The sequence below is a fragment of the Epinephelus moara genome, chromosome 24 (assembly GCF_006386435.1).
Source record: "Epinephelus moara isolate mb chromosome 24, YSFRI_EMoa_1.0, whole genome shotgun sequence".
Classification (NCBI taxonomy): Eukaryota; Metazoa; Chordata; class Actinopteri; order Perciformes; family Serranidae; genus Epinephelus; species Epinephelus moara.
The window spans coordinates 19638387-19651022 of NC_065529.1; the positions used below are offsets into that span (position 1 = coordinate 19638387).

A 12636-nucleotide genomic window follows, 5' to 3' on the forward strand; every position below is an offset into this window, starting at 1 on the left:
TTACGATTTGGCGCTACATAAATAAATTGAATTGAAATTGTGCTCCAAACATAACAAATACAGCAAAGTATGTTGTTCACAGCCTATAAAGACACAATAAGGCTTTGAATCTAAGTCAATGGCAAGCAAAACACAATCAATTATTGAGTCAGTATATTGACAGTTTTTTTGTTTAATCATTTTCCAGGGATCCCAAGTTGTGATTTGCCAGGAGCAGTCTCACACAGAAGTTACGTAGCACTTTCTTGGACTCTGCCAGAGTTTAATAATTACATCTGCCAAAGCTTTCCCACGATTAGCCTAAATGTAATTGGATTTCATCTTGCAAGAGCTGATAGGTCCAAGGTTCTGACTAAAATTCAGGCAAATACACTGAAGGAGCTGAAGACAGCTGCTGGCAGAAGCAGGATTTATATTATTCCCCAGACTGATATTACACTGCCATTAGAGGTGAGTTTTTGTTGTTGTTTTGGGCCAACACTCCTTCTGAATATGCGTACATTGATATTAATTACTAATCAGGCACTTTGTTTTGTCCATCAAGACCTCAGGGCCTGAAAGGACTCATACCCTACCAGAAACATCTCCACCAGCTGGACCTGAGACAGTTTCACAGTCTCTAACTGCCTTTCCATCAGCCTCACACACTGCCATCACACCTGCAGCCTCACACACTGCCGTCACACCTGCAGCCTCACACACTGCCGTCACACCTGCAGCCTCACACACTGCTGTCACACCTGCAGCTTCACCTGCTGACTTCAGACCTGCAGTCTCACCCACCCACTGCCATCACACCAGTTACCAGTCCCCTCCCGTTAACGCCATGTCCCTCTCTTCAACTATGGACACTGACGGAAGCTCACCATGGACAGACTTTAACCCATCACTCGTAAGTTATGAAAAACAATAATACATTCTGTATGTGCTTTTGATAATTCAGATTGAAGTAAGTAGAAATATTAATGTTTAATAATCGTAGTTAAAAAGTTATCCTTTCCATTTTCAAAGCTAACCTCAGTAAAAGAGTAGTTGGATGTTAATGGTAAGTCTTTTTAATCAACAGGAGGCAAGTTTGGATCCTGCAGAGTGGCTGAATGCTGGGACCCCAGAGGTAAAACTTTACATGACGATAGTAGTATTAAGTATGTTTTGAAAATATACAATGTATTGAGACATTATCATTTCATGCAACATTTGTACTTTCAAGGTCTTGTACAGAACATCACGTGTGGAACCATTAAACAGGTATTTTATATGTTCAAAAACAGGAAACATACTGTATGACACTGCATTTTATACTGTCTCAATAACACTCTCAATACTCATCTATTAAATAGATTTTAGAGAGAATAATATCAGAATACACCAGTGGTTTAAAAAGAGTTTGAAAAGTACGTAAAACTGGCAGTTAAAAAGAAGGAAATCTGATTTTTTTTTTAGGAGTCCTGTCAGTGACTTTGTCATTGATGACTCTGAGGATGAGGATGGGGACGAGGACGACATTATTGCAGTTACTTTTGAAATTGACAGTCCTCCATTGGTAGCTTTTATTTTTTTTTATTTTTTTTTTCACTACAGAAAACTGGGAGAACATTTTGTTCAAGACTTGTTAATGACTACTATGCTACTTTTTAAACAAATTTCCAAGATCACCTGTATGCAAAGTGACCAACCCTTTTTGCTAGTCATTTCTGATATACGTCATATGTTTTACATATTTTAGGAAGAAAAGGATCTTGCCATCATTTTGAGCACTTTTCAAGAGCATCACCTTTCTGAGGGCCTGGTATCCACCATTTGTATCAGGAGGAAAAAGCTTCTGTAGAGCGCCATTAAAGCAATCTCCAGGGCCACGTTCTGTTGGACCCATTCACCACTCATTGAGTTTGTAGGAGAAGAAGCAGATGATATGGGGGGGACCACAGCGAGAGTTTTTCAGGTCTGAATACCTCAAGTAATTTATTAAATGTTTTATAACAAATATGTTCATGTTTTCGGGTGAACTGTAATACAAACTGTTGTATTTCTCTTTTCTGTTTATTCTAGACTCTTGATGATACAGGTACAGACCTCTCTTGGCATTTTCGAGGGAAAGGCTGGCCAGGTCTTCCTTAGTTATGACCAAGCAGCATTAGACCAGCGTAAATATTTCAAAGGCGGCAACCTTATCACTTGGTCGATTGCACATGGAGGTCCATGTATCAAAGCCTTGGATCCCAGCCTCTTCCAGCTGATGTGTGGCCAGGAGCCACCACTGGTGCAGTTTGACTGGCATGTGCTGCCTGACCCACATGTGCAAAGCAAAGTCAACACGGTGCTTAATAATTGCCATGTTAATATTTATTTGGATTTTGAACAAACAAATTTGTTAAACTTGAGATCAAATTTGACAAAAGCATTAAAGAGCATTTCATTTTACTAAATCTGCGCAGGAGAAATAATTGCTCAATCTGGGACTCCTACAGCTACATTGTCCTCACTCAGATTTCTCCCTTAATAATGTTATTGATTGCGTTTGGATGTAGCTTGATGTAGCAAGACGGGAACTGGCATCACAGAGGGATGAAGATAACATGCTGACAGCCACAAGAAACACATCTCAGCGGCGAAGAAGAGCAATTATTTTGAAATAGGCTCCTTGTATGTCCCCATATCCGCCTCCTTATTTTGTTGTCTACTAGTACTACTAGTAAAGGTTTCAAAATTGCCACAAGTGGTACTAGTCGCATTCTTATAAGAACCTCAACTTGTACTACTAGTGGTACAGGTAGTACTAGTGCCATTTTAGAAACTTTACTAGCAACATTAAAAAAGATTGACATTTCTAAGAACAATGCTTTTATTTTGAAGAAACCAAACCGGATATGTTGCTGCTTTTAGAAGGGACGCCAAAAGAAGAAAACATCTGGCAAGACCAACAACTAGATCAACTCAAGAGGAAGACATTATCTCTAGGATGGGATTTGGGCATACTGGTTTAGGCAGTACTTTACTTATTTTAAAGAAACATGCTGATGGTAAATGTAGTGTATGTAGTACTGCTGAGACTGTAGAGCATGTTATTGAATACTGCTCCAAATTTGACCAGGAGAGACAGCAACTCATTCAGGAGCTGGAGTCAGAAAGTGTGCCTTTAAACATAAAGACTATCCTCCAGAAAAATTCAGGCGAGGTTTGCTTCAGGTTTTTGTTTTATTACTTGAGTAGATCTGGTCTGATCAGAAGAATTTAGATTTTTTTTCTTTTTTTTTTCTCGTGAATATTAATTTATCCAGACCCACACTCCATTTCGGTAGGTGGCGGTATGCTTCCATGCGTTGTTTGCCAACCGCCATAAAACTAGAAAAAGAAGAAGAAGAAGAAGAAGAAGAAAACATCTGCTTCCGGAAGCTAAATAATGGAAGCTAACTAGTGAACTACCGCTGGCTGGGACTTCAACTGTTGTCACCTGTGCCACAGCACCTAACTAAAACAAGTCCAGGTCAGAAAACTCTTAAATCGTTACGGTAAGCCCGCCTGAATATCTACAAGCTTTAGCTAACCCCAGGTAGCATGACGGTTAACGTACGTCAGGTGCGTAAACGTTAACCAAAGTCAGTTAGCCTTATTTTGAGTTGTTAAGTTGTGGATTAGGACATAAAACCACAGCAACAGGCTAGATTTACGCACCAATAACACACATTAATGTAGATATTGTTACTTTGGCTAACCAAGGTTGCTAGCTAACGCCACTGGCCACAGTGAAAATTGGCCAGTGATTGATTTGTAACGTTACCGTTGCTGCCCGTTGACCGTTGCTAACGTTAACTGAGTGTAAGTTAACTTCCCCACACTGTCCCCAGGACCCGTCCTTCTCTGTCCACCCTGGCGTTTCCCTGTGTCGATGGCATCTATCTCCCAAAACAAGAAAATCAATTCCTCCATTATGTCAAGGAAGAGCTGGAAACATACCAAGAGAAGAGCAACCGCAAGAGGTAAGTTAAGAGAACACATAACCACAGTAGCCAGATGAACATTGTGCTATAGCATCAGTCAGGTGTCCGTTTAAACTCAGTTACAGGGATTTACTGGTCACACAAAATGTGTTTTTATTCCTAAGAACCTATAATTTCTTTCTACGTCTCCCTGCCTTCTTTCTAAAGATGTGCAATCTTAATTTTGAACATTGTGTGAAACAGCTGGCACAAAGACTGAAGATAAAAAATATTTACTTGTATTGGATTAAAGCACAGTGTGCCACTGTGATTCTATAGGAAGATAGATGTTGTATTCAGTACTCATCACTATGTTGTTCAATGGTGTTCATTATGTCTTTAGTTTCTGATAATGACTTTAGTTGTTCTTTTATCTCAGACATGTTAGGATGTTACATACCTTGACATGTTTCGGCGTCACAACCACCACCAAGTGACACTTCTGAGGAAGGCGGAAGTTTCCACCGAAACATGTCAAGGTATGTAACATCGTAACATGTCTGAGATAAAAGAACAACTAAAGTCATCACTATGTAGTCTATGAAAAAGTAGGTCCAGATTCTAGGACTTTCCAACTGTTAACACCCCACAAGCAAATACGAAACTTAAAGACTGCCTTTCAGTGCTTTGAACCAGACATGGGCAGTATCAAGGTATTATGGAGTACTGGGGTGTTACAGAAATCCCTTAAGTATGATTTTTAATACTGTCAAAAATACAGCTGTTGCTATGAAACTGATACAGAGATGCTGTATTAGGGAGATGTAGTGCATAAATGAGCCACCAGAGGTCAGTCTCTACCAGTGGGACAGGTAGCTGAGCTGCGAAAGATGGTGAGTGGTAGTGGTGGGGATAACATTATGAGACTATTCAAAAAAGGAGAAATGCCTCTGCCCCCGTTTGGGAGTATTGCCACATATGATTTTGTTCAACACAACCTCCCCGTTCAACTCACTCGTGTTAGTATTTGCAGCAGCAACAAGTGTCATTAGGTCCTCCTGAAAGCAGGGTGCCTGTTTCCTATGTATCCATTATTCTATGGGCCATGAGTAGGTTAATTGCACATTAAAAACCCAGCATAGTAGGCGAGGCAGTGACATACATGCTACAATACCATCATATATTGTATAACTTGGTGAAATGTCAGGAAGGAAGGAAAATAGATCCTGCCCAAGTGTACTTTGAACCATATAATCAAATGAACTACAACAGGCTTTAAAACCTGAACGTCTCATCCTGTTGGATGAATATGAACCTCTAATTCTGGACTTTTTAATGAGATGTCTTTTTATAGTGTACATGTATTTGTGTGTGACTTTCTGTGTTTGTTGTTTGTCTTCTCACTCTACTTATTTCTTCTGCTGTTGCAAAAGAAATCCTGCTCTCATTGTATTTAAGCTTTATTTGGTCATGTGTTCTCATTGACATTAAATCTCCAATGCCAAATTTATAGTTGAAAATATATTTAAAAAAAGAAGTTGCTTATATGACCTTAACTGTCTTTCTCTGTTGTGATTCCCTCTGTGTCCTTGTCCAGTGTGCTCCTGTTCCCCCCGCTACCCAGCAGGCTACGTTACCTGATCCACAGCACCACAGAGGACATACCAGAGCTCACCACCTTCTCAGTAGGGGAGAGCTGGTGTCGGAGGGTGGTGGTCTGCTATTCTGAGCTCAGGTAGTGAATGTAGACAAGATGATAGCTGTTACACGTGCAGTAAACATCTTACAGTATTGCTTAGTTTGTGCACTTTGCCAGTGATGTCACAAAAAAGAAAGGTCTTGGTTTTTGTTATTGTTGCTGCTTGTTTTTCTAAATCCCGGGTCTCTCTTTTAGGTTTAATTGCTTTTCAATTTAAGTAGAATAGATTTTTGTAGAACGAGTTAAGTCATTTGTGGGGGGTTTTTCTGCAGGGCTGAGGTCGAGGAAGATGGTGACTGGGAGAGCAACAGCAGCTTGTGTGCAGAGCCCCTAAGAAGCAGGGAGGAGATGGACGGCCATGCCAGGCCTAAATCTTCAATCCCATCGCGAAGCCGAGGACCTAAGAGGCCGGACAAACCCCTTTACATGCCACGAGCTGCTCGGGAGAGACTGTGCTTACAAAACTCACACGGAACCACAGGAGACCAAGAGTTGCCCAGTCCGGCCTCAAGTAGCTGTAGCTGCATCAGCAGCTCATCTGACTCTTGTTTATGCACCGAAACTACAGAAAAAACAAAGTCCTCATCCACACCCAGACACGAATGTCTCCCCAGTGTAGCGGAGGGTGTCCTCAACCATGTTGCTGAAAGTTCAGCACTCATCTGGGAACAGACTGTGTCCTCTTTGGCTGACATGGCTCTGGAGGAGGATGAAAAGGACAAGGAGGACACATGCACAGACACAGATGATATAACTGAGGAGGTGAGCCTGCTTTTGGTTTTCTATGGGTACTTAATGTCTTACTAATACATGTGTTACTAATATAATCGTGTTATTGAGATATATTCCATTACTTGTGTTTTTCTGGATTAATATTCACATTACTTGAAGCTCTTTCATGTTGAGGCCACATCAGCACCATAAACAGTAACCAGTTATTTTGTGTTTGTCCTGTCAGATCAAGGAACATCTTAAAGAGACGGTGACCTTTTCCATTCAGCACGTCCACAATGACTACTCCATTTATGAGAATGTGTGTACCAGCCCAGATAAGTTTCCCCATGTGATTGAGATCTACAACTTCCCGGCTTTTTACAAAACAGACGATCTCCTGGATGCCTTCACAGAGTACAGGTGCGAGCAGAGTTTAGATCTTAAACCTCTCTACAGATCTGTCAGTCTCCGTAGCTTTTCTGTTTTAAGTAACAAATCCTGTGAGTTTATTTGATCTTCAAACTGTGTAGATATTTTGTACACTTACTCCACAACAAAAAGTTTAAACTGAAGACTTTAAAACATCCCTAATGTCCAATCTAAGTAAATCAAGACCTCAAATTATTGATCCACCTCCCAAACTCCTAAAGTGCTCTCCTGTCTGTTGCAGTGATGGTGGACTTAAGATCGAGTGGGTGGACAACACACATGCCCTTGGGGTTTTCTCCAGTGAGACGGCAGGTATGTGTCCTCACTGCACAATGAATGTGGTGCTGGGATTGAAGTTAAAAGATGACTAGAATTGTACTAACATATAGCAATGTCATGTGCAGCACTCCACGCCCTCTCCATCTGCCATCCAACACTGAAGGCGAGATCACTGGCTCAAGGGAGTAAAAGCGCCATAGGCAAGGCCATGAGACGGGCAGGTAGGCGATTCACAAAGCTTATTGGAGCCCTGTAGCTACGTGCTTGTTGTGTAGGAAATATGTTAAGCAATAACATCTGTATTTTGTTACTGTCTTGGAGCCCTTCTGTGTTATGTAGTATGGGAATCAGATGGTTGTTTCTGTGCTGCTTCCTAGAGTTTATCCAGCCAGTGAAGGAACGTCCTAGGACAGACTGTGCTGTAGCCAGGCGGATGGTGACCAGAGCCCTGGGGCTGCAGGGACGAGGCAGAGTGCAGCGATACTGAAGGGAAGTGAAGACACCGCAGGCTAATACAGGTGAACAGAATAACACAAGTGACGAATGATGTTTCATCAGGAAGGATTGTGGAGTTTGCTGAGGAGTTGTTGGAAATAGCCTTGCCATGGTAGTCTGTGTTGACAGTGTTACACAATGTTCAGGCATACACCAATTACATTACTTCCCCACTGCCCCCATCGTCGTAGGGTTTTATGTCTCTTCACTTTGATCAGAGGTTCCTTTTGAAAGCATTTCTATACACTCAAACACTGTAAAAAGATTCCTCATCTGAATCGAGATCTGCTTTCACCAATATTTATTCAAAAATGTAATGTTTTTCCACATTCACCCTTGCATACAAAATACGACCAGTCAGACAGCAAGCAAGAGGTACTCTTTTAAAATGAGGATCCTTGAATTTGCTACATTAAAAAACATATTCACACAACAATAAAGAGGCATTTTCACATACATCTGTGGCTTTTACAGTACATCCACAATGTTTTCAGTCCCTGATGGTAGTAATGTAACAAATCTCAGACATTGAGAAAGAAGCTGAGGGGATGCACACATCGTGAAGATGAAAATGTGTCTATGTGTCTAATAAACAAACAATTAATAAATAAAACATTTTCAGAGGCATAGTCAGATGTGTGGAACACAGAATACAAGAGGCAAAAAAGCACATTCCCTCTTAATTCTGACCATCTATGACTGGAAGTCTTTACAAATCATCAGAAACATTGCAGGAAACAAATCTAATCATCTGTTGTTGTAGATTAATCTACTGTATTCAGCACCAGAGGGGCCCTAACAAAAAAAATAAAACAAATAAGTCCAACTTTAGGTAGCCTACATTACAGTTTTGGTTACAACCTTTAATCCTTTGTAGAGAATTAAAAATAGTCTTTATAAAAACAACAAATCTTTGTTTTGTCAGTTGTGTTGTTGCTATAGATTGTGCTATATTGCTCTACAGTCATTATAATCATGTACTGTATTTTTTCAGTTTCTAGTTAAAGCCTTTCACTGTCCAATACTGTGAAAGCAAACATGATTAAAGCAGCCCCCTTTTAAGACAACTGTTCTGGGGGAAACATACAGTGCAAGACGCAGTTGTAGCACCAGGTTTAGCAGTAGACTATTTAACCCAATCTCGGAGCCCATCGGCTATGGACTTGACTATGATTTAGCCTCTGGGGAAAATGGCCATTATTTCTGGGGTTCAAGTGTAGCCAGAGGATATCCAGAGAACAGATATTCGGGCCAAGACTTCCTCCTCTTTGCACCAGTTTACAGTTCGATCCCCAACTTGAGATGGGAGTATGGAGATAAAGTTGAGAGACAATGTCTTTGACTGGACTGTTTCACAAGTAGCCAGTTTAGTGAAGCTAATAAAAAGCTATATCATGGTCAAACAAAGCCAATGGGTTCTGAGATTGCACTTCGTCCAATGCGTTCTGCCTCTTTTTCTCTCTCAAGCAACCAATGCCTGCTCAAATGTCATTGGTCTATACTATTCAGACTACAAACGGAAACCAGAACGCTTCCAATACCAAAATATTTTCCCCTTTCCTTCAGATTCTGCATTCATAAGCAGGTTTCTGTTTGACAATAATTTTCATCTATCCCAAGCAAACTCAACATGAGGGTGAATGTTTCATCTAATGGTCTTTGGTTTAAGGCTTCTTCAAACTCTTCAAACTTTGGCTTAGAAGACACCTGTTGGAACACTTAATTTAATAACTTATTTGGCTACAACTCTCATTGACGTCTCTCCCAGTGAGCACCAGGTCAAAACCTACATTTCACTGACAATAAAGGCACTAATGCTGCATTTCCACTGCATGGTACGGCATAGCTCAACTCAGCTCGCTCCTTTGGTTCTCCATCAGCAAAAATTGTGGATAGTACCTGGTGCTTGTATACCATTTTTAAATAGCCAAGCTACCGTCAATAGCAACTGCAATTTTTTATTTGACTCGATCCAGATTTTTAAAAAATGGTACGCAGCAAACTACTCTGTACAACTGACGAAAGTGTTTGGTTGCCAATGATAGCATTCAGTGAGTTGAAGATAATGTCACGGCACCTGGTACCAATAGTGAGTAAAGTTGAGTGGAACCATGCAGTGGAAATGAGGCATCAATAAGGACACTTTTGTACAGCTGAATGTGGGTTAATAGATTTCGTAAGCAAGCAGTTCATAATTTACCATTGAATTCATGTCCGTTGTACCTGTTGAGCCCTGAGCCCAAAAACATCCAGCAGAGCTTCAAGGAAGCAAAACTGTACAGCCCCCTCTAGTGGTTGTCAAATATCAATATATGCTTCCCTAATGTCCGTCCGTCTGTGTTGTCCGTCTTTGGTCTACCTGTGTGAAAGCTGGTTGGTCATTAATCCAGGGAACGTTTCCTCTATTTCTGAACTCCGTGAGCCACCTGTAAAGTAAGATAGGGAAAGGATGACGGCATGAGCAATGCTATGTGCATGATACAGTACAAATGTTAAAGCTCCTCGTCTAATACACCTAAACTTTACATGGTACCAGCCAATAAAACTGCACCATTTGAACACGCCTCTCTGATAGTAACAACCCCCCGATGTGACGAGAGGACCAGTAATTTGTCAGGACTTTTCATTTGAATTTATTGACAGTGGAGTGAAATGCTCTCAAAATCAGGTAAACTATTGTCTAAAAAGTCCTAACTTTTAGAAAAGGCAGCATTTTGTGATATGCCTTTTTTAAAACATCGACTAACAGGCTTTCTATTTTTCACAGAAAGGGCCAGCAGAGGTCTGCCTCCATCCACTGGCCCTCTGTAGAGGCTCCACAGTGGCTACAAACAGCTAGCTGATCATAAAGCGTGACTGCCATCAAGCACTGTTTGCCTGCTTCACTGATTGGTTCAGCATGTCTGTGTGATGGAGAGCGCCACACATCAGCGACACCACCCTGCTGAAGTGTCCTGCTGACACCTGTTACATTGTGCACTGTAGTTACAGCCAGATTTTTATATAGAGTGCACAAATCAACTGACAAATGTAATGTAGATCAATTAACAGAATCCGATCTGTTAAAAAGATAACACTCAGTATTGTTTTCAAAAGCCAGCATCTCAAAGAAAAGAAACACACATGTAACAGCAGTGTCATGCTGGACCCAGAAATATATTTTCTAATGTTTTAGTTCATTTTAAAACTTTGTTGTTGAAAAATGTTCAGTTGTTTTTTAATATTTATTTGTTTCCTTTAAATAACACAAAACTACCTTTTAGGATCGTTGCCTTTTGTGTTCATTCTTTCTCTCCACATGACAGAAAACCAGATGACTTCAACTAAAGTTTGAGCTTTGAAATCTTGTAAGGTTTGGCCTTTTTTACCTGTTACTGTACTGTCGTTTTGTCCCAATCTTACCTCTGTATAGGGTGTGTCCAAAAATGCCACTAAGAGAAAATTATATATTGTTTGTATATAGTAAAGATGTTGAATAATTTATTTTTTGTCATACTAAAATGGAAGGTTTTCCTGAAATTATCTCTTGTGCCTGATGTGGGAGTGACAGGACTTGTTCTATGGTATGTCTCTGTGCATTACCAGGTTGGATACCTGTAGAACTTCACTGAATCCCTTGATTCATTTCAGGGAAAAGGAGACTTGATTGCAGCATTCAATACTGCATAATTTAATGACAATATGAAAACTACACATGGTGTCTATTGATTTGTTGTATTAAAGTTTCAGTGATGTAAAATTTTAAATAAACATACAGTACAGCTAAAACGAGTTAGGACAGTAACACTTTGTGCGTTGTTTGCTTTACATCAGCATGTTACATTTAAAATGAAAGAATAATAATATCTTTAAAAATGTTAAAGCCCTGACTCTATCCTCTTTAACATTAGGTGAGTAGTGTAAAAACTGTAACTCAGTTCTAGGGAACAAAAATTAGGTCATATGTTTTCTTTATTTAAACATAAATCGTCTACAAATTGTCTATAACGCAGCATCATTTTTCACTGGACTTGACACATAACCAGTGTAATTACTATCACTGTAACCCTAATGCAGAGGAGATTATGATCCTTATAAGATAATGGTCTCACCTATATGACAGTTGTACGTCCACATCCGCTGTCCATCGTATCGGGCGCTGCATTTCATAATGTTGTTGGTGTAATCTGATTCTGCAACCTCATAGTTGGGGTTTATCACAACCTGTGAGAGCCAAAAACAATGAATGTTAAACATCTGATGGAAATATTCTCTTTCATCTATACATGGTCATTTTCTAAGTACTACTAAAAACCGAATAATACAGACTCAGTGAGTGGCAGTATGAGGGTGGCAGGCTGTCTCAAAAAAAGAGTATGAGTTTGATTGCTGCAGCTGATTCAGAAAAATGATTTTCTAGTGGAGGATGTCACGTCTTTTCACAACCCAGAGATCTGAAATTTAGTTTCCGCAGCAACCAAAGTGTCCACCGGAAAGTTCAGTGTCCTTCAACAACCCCTCCTCGCCTGTTAAAGTCTGAATAAGAGCATGCTTTATAACATAAGCAGATGCAGAGACGTGGAAAGTCTCTGTATCTGTTTGGTCTATACGACCACACTGGCTGGATGAAACAATCTTTCCAGCAGCAGATGTGACGTATCTACTGTGGCTAGACTGACAGACCAAATGTTTTACCTGGAGGATGTAGTCGCCGGGTTTCACATCTGTGATGTCAATCCACTGACAGTCGATGTCGTGCCTGTAGGTATCCCAGCAGCCAACTGTGATGCCTTGTGCCCCAAAGTTTGCACATTCATACTTCTTCTGGATACCTGTCAGTATTCAGCCCAGTTTTAGTTTCGTTCTAAAGCCATTCAGATTTTGATGTTTTTACTATATTCTCTTCAGCAGCACAATTCGACACAAAGCCACAGTATGTAATAAAAACAAAAAGGAAAGAAGGAATCTTTACCCTCGTCACAGTGAGTGTCCTCCAGACAGAAGCTGGCCTTGTGTCCCTCTGCTACTTTAGTGCCGTTTAGAGACAGCAGGTCATAGTGGGTGAAAACCTCCATACTGTGGTAATGTCTGGATCGGACAAAGAAAAACAATGTTGAAACATCC

The 12636-nt window shown here is 40.4% G+C and overlaps 2 protein-coding genes across 2 annotated transcripts in view; one reads left to right on the plus strand and one right to left on the minus strand.

Moving 5' to 3' along the window:
* The first annotated feature begins 826 nt into the window (after window positions 1-826).
* On the plus strand, window positions 827-11317 carry r3hcc1 (R3H domain and coiled-coil containing 1). Its single transcript, XM_050037304.1, has 11 exons — window positions 827-892; window positions 2050-2065; window positions 3416-3509; window positions 3846-3977; window positions 5515-5652; window positions 5889-6378; window positions 6575-6750; window positions 7001-7071; window positions 7164-7259; window positions 7416-7556; window positions 10301-11317. Exons 1-10 carry the CDS (start codon window positions 827-829, stop codon window positions 7523-7525), a joined length of 1389 nt encoding a protein of 462 aa, XP_049893261.1. The 3' UTR covers window positions 7526-7556; window positions 10301-11317.
* Window positions 7573-12636, minus strand: part of loxl2a (lysyl oxidase-like 2a) — a 34086-nt gene continuing 29022 nt past the window's right edge. Inside the window, exons 11-14 of the mRNA XM_050038224.1 lie at window positions 12485-12600; window positions 12208-12344; window positions 11625-11736; window positions 7573-9959 (exon numbers count right to left, since the gene is read on the minus strand). Coding sequence (XP_049894181.1) covers window positions 9889-9959; window positions 11625-11736; window positions 12208-12344; window positions 12485-12600 — 436 coding nt within the window. The 3' untranslated portion in view covers window positions 7573-9888. The remainder of the gene's footprint in view (window positions 9960-11624; window positions 11737-12207; window positions 12345-12484; window positions 12601-12636) is intronic.

What these genes read in the sequence shown, in the direction of transcription:
- r3hcc1 (XM_050037304.1), top strand. Translation starts at nt 827, where the DNA reads ATGTCCCTCTCTTCAACTATGGACACTGACGGAAGCTCACCATGGACA. An exon ending in GTCTGCTATTCTGAGCTCAG is followed by an intron (nt 5,653 to 5,888) that starts GTAGTGAATGTA and finishes GTTTTTCTGCAG; the next exon opens with GGCTGAGGTCGAGGAAGATG. An exon ending in GATGCCTTCACAGAGTACAG is followed by an intron (nt 6,751 to 7,000) that starts GTGCGAGCAGAG and finishes TGTCTGTTGCAG; the next exon opens with TGATGGTGGACTTAAGATCG.